The following is a 20,416-nucleotide window of genomic DNA, read 5'->3' as shown; positions in this document are numbered from 1 at the left end:
GGAAACGGTGTGTTTGGGGATCTGCTCTGAATCCTCTCGACTAAGGCTGTGCTCCATCCTGTCCTTTGCTTCATTCTCAAACTGAGACGCGATGTCTCTCACGCTGCAGGAGGAGACTGTGCTCAAATTGATCCTGGACCGGTTGATCTGGTGCATGTCTTTATACAGCATTGTGAACTCCATCCCGCTCTTCCTGGAGGCAGGGAACAGGTAGCCTTTCCTAGAGTTGGTGCCATACTCCTGTAGGCTCATAGTACTGCCAGATTTGATGGCATACTCCTGCTTCGACTTCATCAACATGTCTTCTATGCTTTCCCCTATGTCTACCATAAAAGCTTTTTTATTATCAAACAAGGCAATGGAGCTACGAAGGTTTTCGCAGCTTTGAGCTTTCTCATGAGATAGCAAGATACCCTTCTTGTCCTGCACAAGAGCAGCTGGAGCTGCTAGTTTGGGTTTGAATTTGGAAGGGAGGATTTCAGTAATGCAGGCTTTTGCAGCTGATAAGGGCTTCTTATTTTTACATGAGTGACCTAACATACCGGTATGACTAGCGTTAAAGGTTCGGCTATTAACTGAAGAGGGTGCAGTCATATGAGCATTCCCACCTTTACGATCCACTGGTAAGCATGCAGAATAAAATAAATACAACCTGTTAGCTTAAGTGCTAGAAAGCTATTGAGAAAGGAGAGAGAACATGCTTGGATTTCATACAATGCACTTTAAAGAAACAAAGTTCCAAAACATAAAGAAAAGCAGGAAGACACCGCACAACAAGCTGCACTTACAGGAGTAGGTGAAGTGCTGCTAATGTTTCTAAGCTGAGAGGCTTGGCCAGAAACAGGCCTGTTGCACTTTCAAGGTACCCTCCTAAAAAGTGCTGAGCATCATCAGCTTCCAGGGGAGCTGTGGCACTATGGAAAAGGGCGGCTGAACTCTGGGCAGGATCAGGGTGTCAGCACGAATGCAGAGGCACTAACATTGCAAAAATGGCGTAATGCACCAAGCCTGTAATCACACCTACACCATAGTGCATCTCACCACAGTGTGTGCCACAGAGTTTATTCCTGAGAGGGAGAAGAAAATCAAGGGCTGACTGTGCAAGCACAAGCATGCCACATTAGCTGGCCTGGTCAAAGACCTGCTTGCTTAGAGATTTCCCATTCCAGGAATAAGCTGAGTGTGCTTCAGACAGCGTGGTGTGGCCTGTGTTTGCTTTAAAAATCAAGAAGTCAAATAAGAACATTTTTTTGACATCAGATCCAGACTGAGCTGAGCCGTGACTGCATTTTTTTAGGTCTGTTTCCAATCTGAGTTCAAATTAAACTGTCAAAATAACCATTCAGGTTCAACTGCAGTTTGGGGAACAATTACTGTTTGACCAGATTTTTTTTTGTTCATCTCCAGTTTGACTCCTTGCCCTATAGGCCGGACATAACACTGAAAAACAGCTGGAAGATGGAGACAGAGACCTTTTTGGTGTGATGCACTATTTTTAGGGAGAGCAGTTCAGAAACCCAAAGCATTCCTTCCCCTGTCCTCTCCCCATCTCAATCCATTTTTAGGTTGAAGTTGGCTCAGGGACACATTCCCCAGTATAACTCCCTGATGGGAGTCAGACTCTTCCTTGACCTAATCTTCTTGAAAGTCCACGATGGGGGGAGGAAGGGGGAGGAGAATGCAGCAGCCTCTACTGTCTTGGTGCCTCAGAGACTGCAGGGTGTTGCTGGTTCAATGTCCTGTGCATTCTCTGTACAACCCTCGCAGGCAGGAGGCTGCAGAGCACATGGTGCTGGCTACGCCAGGGTGGCCAGGCCAGCAGCCATGGTGTCGCCTGCTGAGACCCCCCAGCAGGAAGAGCAGGAAAGGCAGGGAAGGGCTCTAGCATGACAAGGCAGTGGGAGCAGATGGACAGCAAGGCCAGCCTGAGCAGCCTGGAGGAAGAACAGGAGGGTGTGGAATGTGGCTGAGGTGCAGGAGGGAGAGAGCTGGTTCCTGGTAAGAAGAGGAACCTGGATCAGATAAAGGGGTCATGAAAAATACTGGCCAGTGTAGTCTGAGAGATAAAAAGAGAGAAAACCAGGGATGGCAAAGAGGAAGGACAGAGGAAACCTTGACTGGCTTGAATAGGACTCTAAACCCTGCAGGAGTTTGCCCCATATCACCAGACTTTTGACACTTTGTTCAGAACAAAGGTCAGGTTAGGACCCTGACCGCCTACCTTTTGTGGAAGCAGAGCTAGAAGGTCGCTTGAGACCACTCAGCCCCTGGAACGGGATATCTCCACCTTCCAGCACACTCTTGTAAATCTGTCTTTCATTCTCCAAGCCAGCAAAGTCCCCTGGTGCTGATTCTGTCTCCCTCTTCGCTGCGTGGTAGCTGGGAGAATACGTGGAGCTGGAAAACAGTTTGCAAAACAGAAAAACAGCAAAGAACGTCAGTGGTCACTTCTGTTTGCTGAGAGCTTCATGCAATGAAAGAGAACACCACACTTATAAACCCAAAATAGACTGTGCATGAAGAACTGATGCTGAATGAGGAGGTTATGAGTACATTGCAATAGTGCTGCAAGTATTGCACTACCACAACATTCTCCACATGAGGGAACTCTCCCAGCCCAATCCCCCAGAAAACAGGAGGCAGGAAAGCATTCCTCCTTTATTTTACAGACGAGACAACGGGGTCACAGAGCAAATGCATGAAGTCCTTGCAAACATACAGAAATTCAGTGGCTAGCTAGCAGTAGCACATACATTTTCCAGCTCTAGCCCTCTCTTCTTAAACGCCAGCCATTCCTGTCCCCTGGTTACAAAGCACAGCTGCTCAGGAATTCATCTCAACCAGTTCGGCCTCCCAGCCATCATTATAAACCAAAACTCCCAGAGCAATTTTCCAAGCCAATCAGTGAGGGACTGTGCAGAGAAGCACAAGCACTGGGCTACAGACACTACTGTTTAAACACCAGCAAAATTTCCCAGACAGGCACAATTCTGCTCAGCTTTGCCTCAAGCTTGCACTAGAGGAAATACGAAGTCACAGACTCTAGGTCTACCATGCAGACATACAAACAAAATGCTGGATTCTGAAATATATGTTAAAAGTGGGCACAACCGTAATTTCTTCGGCCCTTAAATAGTGAAGGAATTACAAATGGAATTACAAAAGGAATTACAAATCCCTTTCCCCTGTCCTAAAACAGAACCAGTAATCTCCCACATGATTTCTAAATTTCACTGTATTCTCTCTAAAAAAGAAAACCAAACCAAACCAAAAACAATTATTTCGTGGTATGAATGGTTTTCCCAGGTGCAAAAGATTTGCTGAACAATCAGGCAGACTGTGTTTTCCTAAAAGCTGAGCTCATCCAATACCACTCCTCGTACATGCTCAACCAGGCTCTTTGGAATAAGATGCAGTCTCACACACAAAGCTATTCTGAGGCCAAAGCACGTCTGCTAGAAAGTTAAAACAAAACCAAACAAACAAAAAAAAGTTTTTTGCCAAATCACGGAAACTTTTGAAAGCTTCTTTTCACTGTGATGTCCAGGGGTGATTCAAATTTCTGAGAGTGTGGAAATGCTTGTGGTTAAGCCTGCTTGTTGTGGCTAAATTTGTACGTGCATCTGGTTATTTTGGATGAACACTGTAGTTACAGGGTAAAGAGAAAGCTTTCAAACACATCAGAGGACTGGCTATGGGGGTGGAATTACACAATGCCTGGATCACAAAGAAGATTTTAGTTTCTGGACAAGGAAAATCAGGTCATATGCAGTCCCATCAATTATTTTCTGAAGTGAAAGGGCTTGTGAAAAACGCCACTAAAGAGAAATGGAATAATGTCACCACTTCTACCTAGGCAATGCTCAAATAGAAGCAAGGGCCTGAGCCATAACCATAGCTACAGAGCTGTTCTGTCTCGTGCGTGTTACTCCAGTGCCTCTATTTGTCAGGTTCCTGAGGAAACCCTGCCAGCTGCTGCAGGGACCCATGACTGCCTTGAGGTTCCTCACCTGAGATGTGAGAGCACTTGAGCCCAGCTGTTAAAAACAAAGGGTTAAAATAATTTTGCTGCTTTGGGAAAGCACGTAGGGGAGAGAGAGGAGGTACTTGGCAAAGGAGTCCCTATACTGGTTTCTTCCCCAACAGGGCCAGCCAGCTGTATTTAAGAGCTGGGGCAGTCTGCAAGAAGGTTAGAATCAGGTGAGCAGAGGGAAGAGCAACACCAAAGAGAGAAGAAAAAAAAAAAAAAAAGCAATAAACTCCAGGTAGCTCTTCTTCATGTTCTCTATCAGCAGGCTAGGGAAGAATGTATGACTTCATCAGCCCTCTCTGTTTCCTCCCATTCCCACCCTACCCAGGTTGCTTCTCATCTGCCAGCACAGACGTTGGCACTCCTGAATGCTTTGCATGGTATCAGAAAGGGCACAGACAGTGCTGCCATGGGTGGAAACCTTGGCCTTTGCTAACAGATCAGTCTGTGCACAGGGGAGAGATGCCTTGCAGAACAGAATGCTGTTCTGTGTAATGAAAAGTAGAGGTAAGATGGCTTTAAAATGTATGATAACACACATACATTATGCACATGCTTATGCACAGCTTTTGGTGCATTGTGCATTATGCACAGCTTTTAGCTGAAGGGTAATTTCCTTGACTTGAGTTGTAAATATTAATTCTGTATGTACAGATGCAGCTTTCAAGGTCCAGAACAGCTCCTACAACCATCAGTGGCAACTAACATGGGCTCTATAAGATGACTTGAATGCAGGAGAGCAAAGCTGGCCTGCCTAGCAAAAACAAACAGAAGATTCACAGCTTTTGTAACACTTGGGGGACAGTCAGGATTTGAGGATTCTTACCAGTCTTTGGCAAATATAAGCTATCCTTTTATGCTAATCTCTGGGATTTCCATGTATTTTATTGTTCTCTCCCTGCCAAAACAAAACTAAAAAGTCATAGGAACAACGAACAAAATGATGTCAATGGGTGTCTGGAGGAGAGAGTGCCTTTCCTAATAATCCATGCATGCAGGGGAGATTGTGTCTATGAGAAATGCGATGCACCTAGTCCAGTTACATGGACAACTCAGCATATTGCCCTCGATTTTTTTCTCTTCCTCTTTCAAAATGAACCAGTTCAATGTATAACTCATTTAGACAGAGTTCACTGTTATATTAAGTATTCAGCCAGAAAACCAGTGCCACACTGGATCTGAGAAATATTGCAACTGCAACTACTTTTCCCTTCCTGGAAACTAGAAAATTATTGTGTTTCATCAACAGCATCCTTTTCCTCTGGAATGCATAATTGGAAACTTCTAACAGGAACCAATCTGCCATACACAAGGAACTTTTTTTTTTTTTTTTTCCCCTCCAGGCAATAAAGTTGTTTGCAAATAGGCTGTGGCTTCATGCAGTTTCATAAAGATGGAGTTAAGATTCCGTTTGATTTTTTGAAAGTAGCTGCCTAGGCACAATAGCAATTCTTAACTAGACAATGCAATCACTTAAGTAATCACTTCAAAATTAATTCAAGATCAAAGAGCAGACGGAGTATCTGGATTCATCTAAAGCACACACATAATTCCCATGGGATATATGGCTGGCTATATCCATCACCAAAAAATAAAGCCAGCCCATTTCCAACACCCTAAACCCTGCCCCACATGCCCTCAGACTGTACGAGAGACATCAAAAAGCAATTTGAAAACTTACTAGGAAGAATGGTCTGTGGAAGTTTCCAGAGGAGTAACACCTGCTGTATTCTGCAAAAGTCCAAACAAAGGAGTCATTGATATCCACTTATACACGAGGAGAAAGAAAAAGGCTTGCTTAAGTAATTTTCCATTTATTGCTTGAATATTAGCCTTTATGAGACATTGAAGTTTAAGTCTAAATGCAATTTAAGCTGTCAATGTCTGCAGAAAAGCGACAATTTTCCTGAGTTCCATCAGGGCAGTGACAGGTTTTTAGCACAGCCGATGCCTTTTTGCAGCGCCTATTCTTTTGTCTGCCAATGAGTCATTGTGCGTAAAGCCAAAAGCAAGAAGAGATAACCAGCTGGGCCAGGACCAGGAGACATGCTCATAATTATTTCCCCAAGCTTTTCCCCCAACCAGTCACTGCCCGCCTTTGCTTTAAAGGTACATTACATTTCCGCAGCACAATACATTCCTAAGCGTTCAGATGAATATCAAAGCACTAACAAGAAAAGCAATGTTTCAGTTCAGTTTCCTTACTTAAGAGAAGCAATGCCAGCTGCACAGGTTCAATAGCAAAAGCCAGTTCTTATCCGCTTGCTTTAAATCCATCTAACACTTCCTAGGTATGCTTATTTAAAAAATTGATGGCAATTTAAAAAGAAATGCTGCACTAGGTCTCCTCTCATCTACCTGAGGATTCCTACGTAGGAAAAAAAAATAAAAATAAAAAAATAAAAAGCAAATCTTGTGTTTGGAAAAGAAGCTTTTTCAAGTCCTGGTGAAATGCTGCAGCTTAAAAAAAAAAAAAAAAAGCCAACAACAAAGGGAAAAAATGGCGTGTTACCAAATTAATCTGTCATTTCACGGTTCAAGTCCTGCAGACCCTCGGACCAGCAGCAGCAGCTGACCTGCCCTAGAAGGCCATGACAAGGTGCAGCGTAAGGAAAATTGTGCAAAATCTCTTGGGAATATTCAAATCTTGGGTAGGCATGCGCTCCTAGCAGGGAGCAGCAGGGTTTGTACGAAGGGAGGGTTGATGGCAACACGCTTGAAAGGCACGAGATGATGACGTGACACCAACCAAGAATTTTAATCTGATTGCTGCTGCCTATTCATGTGAAAAATAGAGAGGGTTTTTTTTTTTGCAGACACCGAACTCAAAACCCTGAAGGGGGAAAGGGGTGGGTGGGGGTGGAGGACAGCTGAAAGGGAATGGGGGGAGAGGAAATCACTCTATCTGAAATGGATTTCAAGCCGGATTCTCAGCATCACATTCTATTATTTCTGACAGCGACACAGCAAGCCATGCAGTCAGAATGGTCAGAACCATTATTTATCCCAACCTCATTTAATAATCATCCAGCAGTGAATAGATTAGAGCAGAGAGTTTGGAAACAGGGATTGGCAGCATGAAAAGAATAGGAAATACCTTCTGTGGCTTTTTATGTGGCACTTTATAAAGCTTCTCCATTTTTTCTAAATCTGCCTCTAACTCAGTCTGGTAGAGGTAGAGGTCTTTTTCTAGATCAGTCTGGTTAAAGAAGGAGAAGAAGAATGGGAAAATAATGCTTAGGGTTAGGGGAAACCAAAGGAATGTTAATTTTGAAAAAAAAATAAGCGAGCCTTTTTAATTGAAAAAGACAAAGATGGTATGGACAATACACAGAAATTCACTAGTAATTAATCACATTTCAATCATTACAGAGGAAATTGATTTAGGCATTTAAGATCCAAAATTAAAAGATGCACAGCAGGCCTACTAGAATCTACTTCTACAAACCATAAAGTTATAAAACCCACCTGTAAAAAAAAAAAAAAAGATACTGTAACAATATTCGATAGTATGTTAGTATAATTATCATTGCAAGTCAGATAGCAAAACCACCACTCTAAACTACTGTTGATTATGTTTTTGAGAATTGTTTATTAAATCAATTCACTAGCTACTTGTTAGGCTAATGAGCTGAAGCCCAATTAAAAAAAAAAAAATCACAAGCACACAAAACCCAAGCAGTGCTACGAAAGAAATAAAGAAATAAATCCACATACACACATACATACGCACTGGATGCTGTAGTACAACGTATGCGAGACACAATTACCTTTCTATCCTCTCTAGTAAGGATAGAGCAATCTCCAGGAGTATAATCCCAAATCTTTTTTGGAGGCTGATGGAAAGCAGAGGAAGGAAATGAGGAAATGAAGATAAGGAAAGACATCACAGAGAATATGGAAACTGGATTAGAACAGAGAGGGAATACAATAGGGGTTTTGCATCAACACTGAAAAGAAATTATATATATATAAAAAAAACAAAACAACAACAGAGAAAGAGAGAGAGAGAGGGATAAAACCACTCTAGCACAAATATCAGGAGATCATGGGAGGTAAAAGGGAGCATACATGCAAGTCAGGGAGGGGTTGTTTTCAGCAATGTTTGAGGACAGTTTTGTTTTTTCAAGGTGCTCTAAGGCATTTTGGACTCTCTAGGAGGAGCCCACAGCTGGTGGTTAAAGCATTCGTAACACACACAAAAAAAAGGAAAAAAAATAATAAAAGAAAAAAACACAAAGCAAAACAAGGAAAAAAACACATGGTCATAAAAAGCGTTTGTTTTGCTCATTCTTCTTTTCAAAAGGAAAGGGTAAAACAAGGGCCTTTGATAAAGAAAAGGGAGGTATCTTTCCCACCCCCGGCAGACTCTGAATACATACCATGTGAACAAATGGCTGAATTTCCAGTGTTGGCATTGTGGGGCAATGAGAACGCAGAGTTGTTATTTTCTATTTTTCTATTTTGGAGGAGGGGGGTGTTTGTGGTGGTTTTTGTTTTTTGTTTTTTTTTTTCATTGGAGATAGTGAAGTTTGGAAACAAGTTATTTAAAATATATTCTACAGGAAAAGGCTCCTATTTCAAAATAGGATTTTTCCTGTTTTATATACATGTAAATATATCGGGAAGGAATATTCAAAATGTAAGACCTTTGTCATATCCAAATAATGCCACGATAACCGTCTCTGATCAAACATGCACTTCACCGATAAGCTCAAACAGACTTTGTTATTACTTTGTGAAATCAAAATACGTTTACTCTGTGTTTCCAAACAAAAATAACCTTTGTTGGTTGGCAAGCTCAACTTCACCCTGTATGTATGTCCATACTGGCTTATATAACTATTTTATCAAAGCATCTCTGACAGAGAATCTCCCGGTGTCAGTCCATCAAAGGTAAGACTGACCTACAATGCTCAGGTCTTGGTCCAAAGTCCTTCAGGTTTCTGTACAGCCTGGATCTGTAGTGTGAACTAGATCCACTTCTAAACTTGGACAGCCACCGTGGGGATTGCAAACACTGTAAATCCCTATTTCTTATCTATAAGATCGGCAGCTGCAGGTGAATAGGTAAGATGGTGCTACAAAGATTTAGGTTTGAGATGTGGAGGGTAGGAGGTAAGAAGACAGGACACAGACCCTTTTTTTTGTTCCAACCCCCTGCTTCTCTGTTACTAGAAAAGAGCTTGCCCACTGCCATCGCAGGAGAGGCCAGGAGAAAAGTGCCCACAATCACAACAGAAGGCAACTGAGCTCTAGACTTACTGACCATCAGGTTTTTTGGGGGGGGCTTCATGGAGCTGTGAAGTCACAGTCAGGAGGAAGAAGAAAGAAACCTGTGGGAATTCAGTATCAGCAGCACCCTGGAAAATCATCCATGCTGCGGAGTGATCTCCATGTCCGTAGATCTGCCTAGAAATGCATCTGGGATGCTGGACAAGCAGAGCATTGCTTTGGCTGCCCTAGGAAGTGCACGTGCTTTCCTCAATGTAAATCCCTATTCATGGTCATTCTGGTGTGTTCGGGGAGCAATACCACAGCCTCATAAGAATCCTGTGCTTTCAGCAAGGGTGTTTCTTGCCCGTGTCACATAATTGCAGTTAAAGCCATAAAATTAGGGGAAATCATGCTTTTAGAAGGATATATTATCTGCAGCACTAGTGGGGGGAAGCTTATTCAAACAGAATTTTTGAAAATCACAGGCCCTAGCAGATGTCACTTGAAATGCTCTGTGCCTAACCACATAACAAAAATCTGGTCCTCTCATGGCTGAACTGAGCACAGTTCACAGTACTCCATAAAGAGTACTCTGCTGGCTCTGGCCACTGAGCTCAGATGGAGCTTTGCTGAATTTGTCAGGTTCAAGAGCAGCTATCTATAGAAGTCTGAGATGGCATCCTCAATTAAAGTGCCTGATGTAATGCTGAAACAGTATGTGCTGAAACACAGAGTGGAACATCCAGACACCAATCAAGTCTGTTTTTCAGTAGAAATTACATTATTTCTATGATGTGATCAGACTAGGTATCCAAATTCAGGCAGCTATATTCTGTGCAGAGGAATTTTGTCACTTTCTTGAGAAGCATGAGCAAAGCTTCGTTTTAAAGAAAGTCTGCCCTCTGGTGTCCACGTTCAATAGCCTTTGAAGCCAGTACTGAACCCTAAAATGTTTTTGTTTTGGAAGGAAATCCCAGCAGTGCTCAGAAGTGGAGTGCACGAGCATTTGACAACTGACCTCAAGGAGAAAGGAGAAATCGCTGCTACACTTGAATAAATGTGAAAGGCTGATGCTGACCCTCTGATGCAGTAAGAACAGATTATTAAACAGTATTTAATAATGAAATGCAGAGCATTTAATCAGGGTAGCATTTTGTGGCCTGATTCTCAAAGTCCACTACCTCTTTTTTTCTGCAGGTAGCCCTCACCACTGATGTGTTCCTCCATCAGAAAGGTCCTTTGACAAATAATTCAAATAATTAAGCTTTGCTTCATCCTTTTCCCGAGTAAGAAATCAAGGCTATGCTTTTTCACGCATAGCAACACAGCTCCATTTGAAAAGAAAGAACACTGTTCTCAAACTCCTTTGGTTTCAAGGAATGGTCGGGGCTGCTCAAACAGACTGATGCACCCCATTCAGACAACGGGTAGCTAAGTGCATAATGAAAGGAGCAGGAAGTGGGGTCATAATCTGTTATGGATAGCTGGAAACTACTTATCTATAGCTTGCAAACCAAGGCCAGAAACAAATGAGTGATTCACTTTGAATTAAAGCTACCCCAAATATTTTTAGGAAGAGAAAGAGAATAAGAGCATTGAAAGAAGACTTTCATTAGTAAGAACGGGACGTTACTGCTACTGTTAACAATAAAAATGGGGCTTGAACTGTGGTGTAAAAAAATATTGCCTTCTTGGTAAATATAGCTGGAAGGTGGGGAGTGTTGGTAAATGGTTTCAAAGTACTTTAAAGCAGTCGCACAAGAGCTGTTTTACATCAACACCAGAATGATGTTATGAACAATCACATTTTTAAATGAGTAAAACAGCTGTTCCAGGTTTAGGGCCTAGCAAGAGATGTGACAATAATTAAAAATAATAATAATAATAAAAAAGAAGGAAAGAAAGAAAGAAAAAAGAAAAAAAATGGTAGGTTGATTTTATTGGTCACTGCAACTATCAAACTTACCGGTTTCCCAAACTCCAATTCCGAAAAGAATTTATACCAAGGTTCATTCTTTAAATCTATCTCTTCTGGGCTTATATCCCGAGTCTAAAGGAGTTGGTGACAGGGGAATGGAAGAAAGAGAAGGATAACATTATGCAAAGAATACACGGAAAGGGACTGTTAAAGATGCAGATCCCATGGTTTCCATTCTAAAATGCCGATATTTAGCCTTATAATTTAGAATTTCTATAGCACCTCTCTCACAAAAGCCACAGACGCTTTGCAAACATCAGTTAAGCCTAATGGCATCATTGTGAGAGACATGAATATGAATGAATTCCATTTTACAGATCAGGAGACCTACACAGAGAGATTATGCAGCTTGCCCAGAGTCACAGGGAGACTCAATGGAAGAGCTGGGAGTCAACCAGTCCCTCAGTCCTACTATCAGACGATTCCACTAAGACCAAAGCTGCACGTACTTCTTGAACTTTTTTAAATCATCCTTTGGTTTAAAAAAAGGCAGTTTCAGTGAGACACAAATCAAATACAGCAAAATACTGCATCTTTAACAGTACATGAATATGTGAGAAACCCTGTTCTATACACTGCAAACAGCATGAAAGGTGGTTTTCTAAAACAAAGGGGAGACAGGTCAGACAGAGAGCATTTCTGAAATTTCTGAAGGGACAGAGAGAGAGAGACATTATTACTTGTTTCTGCACAAATAAATGTTAGAGAATCAGAAAAAACTAAAATGAAGGAAAATCAGACAGGACAGAAAACAGTACAGTTGAAAAGAAAATTCCCTTTTGATCATACAAAACAAAGTCTGTCCCAATGCTTCATATGATGGGGGATTCTGATAGCCACAGCTCTGGGTGTGATTACTAGCAGATATTCACAAATCTGCAGCCTCCTCAGAAAAACAAAAAAAGATCTAGTTGCTAAACAGCATATTACTGTTGTATTTAATGAGACTGATGGAGACCACAAAGCCACTATTTCAAGATGTTTCTTTCTATTGCTTGAAATTAAAGCTCAAAAAATAACATTGGAAGTAATACAGCTATCACATTCTTCTCAACTTTGATGAGCTCTGTACAATTTTTTTCAATTATGCTGATGATGATCCTGTTCATGGCTTTTAGATTCTGATTCAACAGCTCAATTAAATACTCTCTGAAGTCTGAACATGTAAACAGTGACACTGGTGAGATCAGAAGTTTTGCAAAGGCTTAAATACGCAGATGAAGCAGGCCTTTTGCCACAAGGTTTAATCTTGGCTGTTTATCATGAGACAAAACTGCCACTGAAGTCAGCAGAAATCTTGCTCCAGGATGGGCTGCAGGAATGGAGTAGTCATACTATGTTCAAACCACTCCTCACTTGCTCTTTTTGTACTGGGCTGAGGCAGCTCCCATCACAATCAAGGGAGTAATCCATTGCCTACTTCAATCGGCACTAGATCATGCTCCAACCAGGAGCGACTTCGCTGAAGTCAATGAAGGGACACAGGTGTGAAAAGAAGTTGGTTTCAGGATTTTTAAAAAGTGATGGACCTTGATTGCACTTGGAGGGAAAAAAGACACAGTAATAAGAAACACCAGGTCCCAGATCAGACTTGATTCTTATGTTTCTATTGATTTAAACTGCTGTACAATGCTTGTGTTTCAGCACAAAATCCATGGTATGTTTTTCAGGATCGGTCATCTACCTACTCCATGTATAGATCAATGTCTGAGCTATTAAGGCATAGAGTCCGGTTTACATTTGGAATCCCACATGCAATTAGCACTTCCAATCAAATCCTTTAAATTAATGCCTATATCGAACAATTACATCTTTATCTAACAAACCGGCTATTCACTAATAACCCCACTCAAGTGCTTACAGTATTGAACTTGTAGCCTGAAGGATACTGATTCGCGGTGATTTATGCAGGACTGGCTGAGGTTAGCACCACCTCTCTGCCTTGCCCCGTACCAAGTCTTCCTAGTTAAGCCTGCAGAATGAGACTTCTATATGTCTCCTAGCCATCAAAACTGACGGCATACTCACTAACTCAAACTGAAATCAGTAACAGTTCACTTAGTACTCCAGGTTATGCACCTGTGTAGCTGGGGAGCCTGCTCACGTTCAGTTTTGCCACCCCAGCCATGGCTGAGGAATAAAGCAGCCAAGGGGCCATATCCCAGTGCACCTCAGAAGCATCCCCTAAAGCACATTACAGGCACTCTAAAAATTACTTTTTTTGGTGTTTAAAGCTAATGGCATCAGAGGAACACATAAATTGAACCATTCTGCTTTGTTGTATAATTCCTTCAACCCTACTGCTGTGCCCTAGAAAAAGTACAACTGGCAAAACAGCTACTGAAGAAGTCAGTGTCAAACATGGATTAAAAACTAGGGTTAGTGATCCATACTTAACACAGAAAACAACATGTCCAAAAGTAAAGAAGCCTCTCAGTCACCCTGGATCTTGCTTTATAGAGAGAGACAATGTTAAGAAGTTATGCAAAACAGTTTTCTAAACAAAATATACAGGAAATACACCACATGAGCACTGCAATGCAAACATAAGGAGTCATATTGGAATGGAACTGGACAAGCACTCAGGGAGTGTATTACATTCATGGGATCAAGGCACAGAGTAGGATAAGACAAACATTACCATCTTTTCGCTGTTCAGAACTGAGGACTTTCCTGGCTGATAGTCATAAATGCTCCTGGGCTCCGCACGGTATTTTCTAGTGTCCACCTTCTTGTCTGGAGGCTCCCAGTCAGTCCTGAGGAAAGAAAGATCAATTAACACAAAATGCTGTGGTTTCCACGGAGACAAATACTTTCTTTTGACAGACGCCTTCCCCTGTTAATCCTGGTTTAATCAGGGTACTTCTTTCATCTAGGAGAGAAACCTGCTGCAAGAGGCCCAGTTTAGATAGGGCTCTGAGCATGTAGTTGTTTTTCTACAGCAGGCAGAGTTTGACAGAACTCAAATACTGAAACCACTGGAACATAAGGGCTTCTTCCTTGTACTTTCAATAAACTGCCAGACTTTCATATCTTTCCTGATTGGAAATAGCTTAATAATGGACTTCAACTAAACTCACAAGTACCAACACATCCAAGTTTTGAGCAGAACTCAGATAAAATCTCATTTTGCTAAATCCCTTCTTTTTGGTCACGTCACTGATTAACTGACTACTGTGCAGTACCTGGAACTGCTCTTGACTCTGGTGGCACTCTGGGGTCCAAGAAATGGTCTTTTCTACAGACAAGAACCCATTATCTCTGACTGACATTTCTAAAAATAGCTTGTAAATAATAGCTTGTAAAAATAGTCCATTATCTATCCAAACAACTATAATTTTGTTCTGTATACACACTGGCACAGTTCAGACAGTATCAGTCATAACATATGTAGTGTCCATATCCTATGATGTCCAGTGCCTTCTCAAAAAGTAGTATATTCAAAGCGGGGAGAATTCTGCAGGACATTAAATATTCATTGCCCAATTTTTTTCCTTCATTTGGTAAATATATTCTTTGCTGTTACAATGAGATTTAAAATACATGGTAACAAATAAAACAAAAGATCAGAATAGAAGTAATACTGATATATCAGAAATGACACACCTAACTAGAACCTGCTTCCAATAAAGTCCATGTGGGTGGGACTTCTCAGAGAAGAATAGTATAGAATTTATTTTATTTATTTATTTATTAACCAAGGCTCAACATAAATTCAAATGCTTTTCCTCTGCAATTATTGCTATTTGCTTGTATTCTGAGGTGCCTTTACAGTGTCACACTGAGCAGAGACCTTTCGCTATGCTCCTGTGGTAGGCACTGTATAGACATGATATCTAGGAAACACTCCTCACCCCAGCAGGAAGCTACCTATCTAACAGAGGGTGCGATGCCTGGTAACAACAAAATACAACCACAGAGAGACTTGAAATGGGTGACTGCACTATGACAATAAAGGAGTTCATTGGTGCCTGGTAGAATAATCTGAATTGAAACTACACTTCTACCTCCCCAGAAAAGTTTAACTGGAGTTGTGGACCTAGATCCTCCACCTTTGTTCCCTTCCCATTTATAGCTTTCAGAGATTCTTCCAGTACTGAAAAAACATATCTTAGTTTAGGTCACCTTTCTGGGCTTGACTTCCGTGATGAAGAACGGTTTGGCAATGGCAAAGTGGCAGACCTCTTAAACACCTTCTCCGAGTCAATATTGTCCATCTCACTCTTGGAGCGGGGAACTGAAGGCTGGCTTCTGGCTGTAGAGTAAATCAAATGTAGGAATGTTAGTGAACAGGACGGGAGGCCAACAAATATATCCTTTACTTACCCCTTATGTTTGAAAGATTACACAAGAAATAGGAATTACTTACTATCATCAGAATAGGAGTAACGAGGGGAGTATGAATCAGAATCTTCATCTGAAAGACAAAAGCATTTTGCAAGTGAGATGAAAAAGCCCCAGAGAAGCATCAGAGACCCTTTTCATTTCTTATACTAATACACTGGACATAATATGAGAGTAATCTGCCCAATACTTACCACAAAGAGGATCCTAAAAAAAGAAAAATCTTTTTGAGGTTTAGATTGCATGTAAAAATAATTTATAGATGAGATATAAATATTAATGTTGTACTTACACTAATACCTTTCTCTAGTCTCTCAAAGCACTTTAAAAATAATCACTTTTTGTCACAAAACACCTCTAGAGCAAGTGTTATTAGATCCACTTTATCAAAAGCTGAAAGATAAATCAAGGATCTAAAAGATGAAGTATATACCTAAAATTACTCATCAAGTGTTAGACACAGTAATAGGTCTGAGGAGTCCTGCTCTCAATCACACATGATAATCAGTGGGCCATCTTCCTTGTATTAAGTAGCGCACCAAACTGAAGTATGTTCACAGACTCAGATTATCTTTTAAGCACGGATATACATGTGTGTATTGTGCCAGGAATGTTACTTAGACCAAGAGACTGTCCTTGTCTGAAGAGCTTACATTTTAAATAAGAAAGATACACCTAGATAATGTAATTGAGATGTTCAAGCAGCTCTATAAGGGCTAGCAGTGAACATCATCCTAAAGAGTATTTCTGGCTTGATCAAAAGCCTAGCACTATCTTTCTACCCTCTTCAGCATGCTTTGGAGTAAATCCTCAATGAACCACATGTAGTAGCAGGGGGAGTTGGGCTCAAAACTGGAAAGTAGACCCACAAGCCCATCACTTTTCTCTACAGATGAGGTTCAAACTAGCCAGGAAATATACATGAGATATATACAGGACTTAAAGGCAAAATGCAGGAAAATATAATGCAATGACTGCAAAGAGAACTGCAAGCAAAGGTATTACTATTATCTCTGTGAATAAACAACTCAAAGTGTCAGAGAAAAATACAGAAAACCAGAAATATACAAAGAAAAGATTATACTATACGAGTGTCACATGAACTTAGTGATGTCAATCAACAGATTGAAACAATCTGCAGCTTCTCTCTCAAGAAGGACGTCAAGGAGCTGCTTCACCCAACTTCATCCCCTGGAAAAACAATTTGGCTAATACAGCTGACCTCAGCTTGCACTTTTAGCTTAATCGAGCCTTTCAGAAAGGCTCAAAGAAGTCTTAACTCTTAGCTCCTCTGTTGGGTTCTCGTGGTGAATGAATTAAACTGAAGGTTTAAGTTCCAAGCAGATGGTTATTGATTCTTCAGTGCTTATTATAACCTTCAGGCTAAAAAAGTAATGAAGGACAATTTTCAGGCCAATTTCCATGATTTAGACCTAAATGACAGAAAATAAATATTGATCTACTTTATGTTATTATACTGAATTGTTGAAAAAGTTGACTGCTATTCCCATATAAAAGATGGGTTTATTCAGGTAGCAAAATACTCGGTAAGCCACTGTCTGTCCCTACAAAAACGTAAACGTATCTAAAACTATCTTCGCACCCATTCAGTTCTTGTATTTAATGTTAGTGATCAATGAAAAAATCGATCTACTTACTTGAAGAGAAATATCAATATTTGTTATCGATTATCATTCAGATAGGAAAAACAGGAAAAAAGATCACTTCAGATAAATGCAAGACTCCAATTGCAAATATTTTAATATCTACAATAAGGAATACAGTTATAATGTTTTATCTCTTCAAGTACCTTTTGAAGAATAATATCTGTGTTTTCTCCCCTTTTACAACAATGAATACTAAAACACAGAAAACTGGAATGACTCAATAAAGTTTAAAGAGTAAACCAGAGATGAACATTAGAATAAGATCTCCTGCTTCTCAGAGCTGCATTTTATCTATGGGACGCTCCTTACTGGAGCTGGGTATCACCAGTTTGTACTTTCAAAATATGTTTCTTCTTTGTGAGAAGAGACAGCTCCCCTGTACTTTCTAGCAAATCTGTAGTTTTTCCTTTTTTGTAAAGAAAAAAAAGGGGGGGGTATTTTTTTCTTTGGCCAAAATCTCTAGATTTCGATATCCTTAAACTTTGAAGGTATTTTAAAGAGAAATGCAAATCTTAGTGTTTTTAGATCATCAACCCAAGGCAAAAAGACTATGACACTTAGATTGCATGAAATTTGAGGCTCAAGGTTTCAACCCCTCTGTGTATAAGTACTCTGCAGTTGAATGCATCACTTTCAATAGATATATAGATATATATATCTTAGATATATAGATAACATAATAGATAAAATGTTATATCCTATATATAACATTCCTATCCTATAATCCTATATATATCCTTCATATAACATGAAACATGGACTTCAACCCTGCTATGTCATTAGATATTCTGGATTCCTTATCGATAAAGGAATCCAAGCGTGTGTTAGAGAAGCATTTCCCAATGTATTGAGAATAAAGAGCAAGCATTCGGTCCAATAAAATTTCAACTACCTAAACCAGCAAATTACTTTCATCTGCACACTTGTAAGTGCATAGGGGACATTTATGGGAAAGCAGACTTTTAATACACTAAGATCATTGGTTTTGCAAACTATGTTAGTTCAGACAAGAGTAAAATGAATTCTCAAACTTCATTACAAACAAGAAAATTGAATCACTGTAAAATTCCTTTAGCAACTAGTTATTGAGGCTCTTTGTTTCTCTCTCATCCATACTGAAATGCCATTCTGCCAACAGAAGATGATTTACACTACATTGTGATTTGCTAGACAGGATTCTTCACCTGCAGGTTTCACCAAGAAATAAACATATTAGATACCTCTATGACACTAGTCCATATTAATTGTCACACTGAAATGCACCTTACATCTCCTATTCTTTGAGCATCTTAGCTGGAACCCAGGTTGAATGCTTTTTTTTTTTTTTTTTTTTTTAAACAGTACCCACCAAATGTTTAATACAAACACTGAATAAAATGGTTAATTAACAGTCTCACTAGGGTTGGCTTGAGGCACAGGCTAAATAGGCAAGTTCCTAAATTGCAGGATCCAAAGAAATAGCAAAACACCAAGCCAACAAGGCTGTCACCACCAACAAATTTCTAATCAGGAAACATCTGTATGCCCAATATATGCAGCAGATTCCAATGTTTTTCATATATCAGTATTTTCACACACATGTATATGGTTATAGGGTTGTAATGACAGTAAATACAATTCCATCATCCCTGAAACATGACTGACAAAGGATTCTAGGTTGTACTTGAAGTTTAAAAGAATCTGCTGGGCACGTGAGGAAGCTGGTGTAACTACAGTGTTACAAGTTGTAAGATATGCTGATGAGACTGTCAAAATCTGTCCTTGCCTAGATATGCCAGTGCACATAAGACCAGCCCTGAACCCGTATTACTAAGTTATATTTATTTTAAAGGACTACATCAAGGGACTGATCCAAAACCCACTGAAGCAAGCAGTCATTTCACCAGACTTCAGTGGAATTTTGGTCTGGCCCTATTACTGTGTTAATAGTTAAAACCAGAAGTGAATAATTAAAGAAACATATTGATTTAAAGGGGGGGGGGGCAGAATAAATCTCAGTTAAACCGCATGTTTACATGTATGTCAGCGTTTTAGGCATGTTAAATAATCACTGCACACACATGGCTAAGTACAACTGATAAGCGCATAAAACCAAGCAAACCCCAGGTCTGCAGCATTAGTCAACTACTAGTTAGAAAGCCAGAGGAGCACTGCAAAGCCGAAAGGCGGCATACAGTCAAGGCAATGCTTAGAGTGCAGCAAATAATTATGATGCAGGATAATGCTCAGCAACTAGAAAAAACTCCAGGAAGAAAATAAATGGACAAGGCAGCATTTGTGCAGAAAAATATATAGGGTCCTTTATTTTTACCTTCAGAGATAGGGCTAGGAGTAGACGCAGGAAACTGGTATGTAGGAGAATAAGGATTGTCTTCTGCAGCAGAGAAAAGCAGTGGATTTTGAGACTATCCACAGTGAAGCGGAGGTTCTGCTTCATCCCCCAATTTCCTACCACCAGATGGTTTTATCGTTTACTTTAATAACACTTGTGTAAACATCATTGTACTTTTAAAAAGATTAATGGATTAGCAAAGATTTAGTTATTTTATGCATCACACGAGAAGGTATGCTGGGCATAACTGAATTTCCAGCTAGTGTAACAAATGGATAACAGAAATCTAGAACCTGAATCTAGTTACTATTACGGTGCTATAGTACAGTTAACTCAAAGCACGAGACAACATACACTCTGACTAAGCTTCTGGTACCTTCAGGTTTTTGCTGGATTTCAGGAAGTTCAGGAAATATGTAGGTAGGGCAATAAGGGTTTTCTTCAGGAGTGTCTAAGGAGAGGAACATGGTTTGAAAAAAGAACAGAGAGTAAAGATTTAAAGGGGAAGAATGGAGAGACAAGAATCCACACAAGCTGCAGAACAGTCTCTCACATGCTGACATTACAGCATAAAACTACCCAGATGCTTTCTTGCTCATTGCTGCCTTGCATGTAGAGGCCCTGGGGGAGATCCTGGAGGCACAAAGTACTGAGCTGATTCTCTACATCCTGAAGTACAGGCTCTGGCTGAGCTGAAGAACCTCTGTTAGGAGCGCTGGGAGGAGGAAATTGTTCAACTCTTTCTCATTCCATCCAATACAATGCAGTGCCTATATATGCATAAAGCTCACCATCACAGCATCTGCAGTGGCAAATACAGCTCCAGTTTTGCATGCTATAGGGTTTGT

General features: G+C 40.4%; 1 protein-coding gene across 50 annotated transcripts in view; it reads right to left on the bottom strand.

The window, feature by feature from the left end:
- Window positions 1-20,416, bottom strand: part of SORBS1 (sorbin and SH3 domain containing 1) — a 235,428-nt gene that overhangs the window by 21,191 nt on the left and 193,821 nt on the right. For 35 of the 50 annotated variants that reach the window (XM_072040126.1, XM_072040127.1, XM_072040131.1 and 32 more), the window contains 10 exons: window positions 19,945-20,019; window positions 19,548-19,610; window positions 15,595-15,642; window positions 15,351-15,480; window positions 13,867-13,981; window positions 11,214-11,297; window positions 7,801-7,866; window positions 7,128-7,229; window positions 5,712-5,761; window positions 2,222-2,397 (listed from right to left, as the gene is read on the bottom strand). In XM_072040126.1, coding sequence (XP_071896227.1) covers window positions 2,222-2,397; window positions 5,712-5,761; window positions 7,128-7,229; window positions 7,801-7,866; window positions 11,214-11,297; window positions 13,867-13,981; window positions 15,351-15,480; window positions 15,595-15,642; window positions 19,548-19,610; window positions 19,945-20,019 — 909 coding nt within the window. The remainder of the gene's footprint in view (window positions 1-2,221; window positions 2,398-5,711; window positions 5,762-7,127; window positions 7,230-7,800; window positions 7,867-11,213; window positions 11,298-13,866; window positions 13,982-15,350; window positions 15,481-15,594; window positions 15,643-19,547; window positions 19,611-19,944; window positions 20,020-20,416) is intronic. The other 15 variants (XM_072040163.1, XM_072040165.1, XM_072040168.1 and 12 more) reach the window with 9 other exon arrangements.

The sequence above is a fragment of the Anas platyrhynchos genome, chromosome 6 (genome assembly GCF_047663525.1).
Source record: "Anas platyrhynchos isolate ZD024472 breed Pekin duck chromosome 6, IASCAAS_PekinDuck_T2T, whole genome shotgun sequence".
Lineage (NCBI taxonomy): Eukaryota > Metazoa > Chordata > Aves > Anseriformes > Anatidae > Anas > Anas platyrhynchos.
This window is presented reverse-complemented; position numbering and strand designations above follow the sequence as displayed.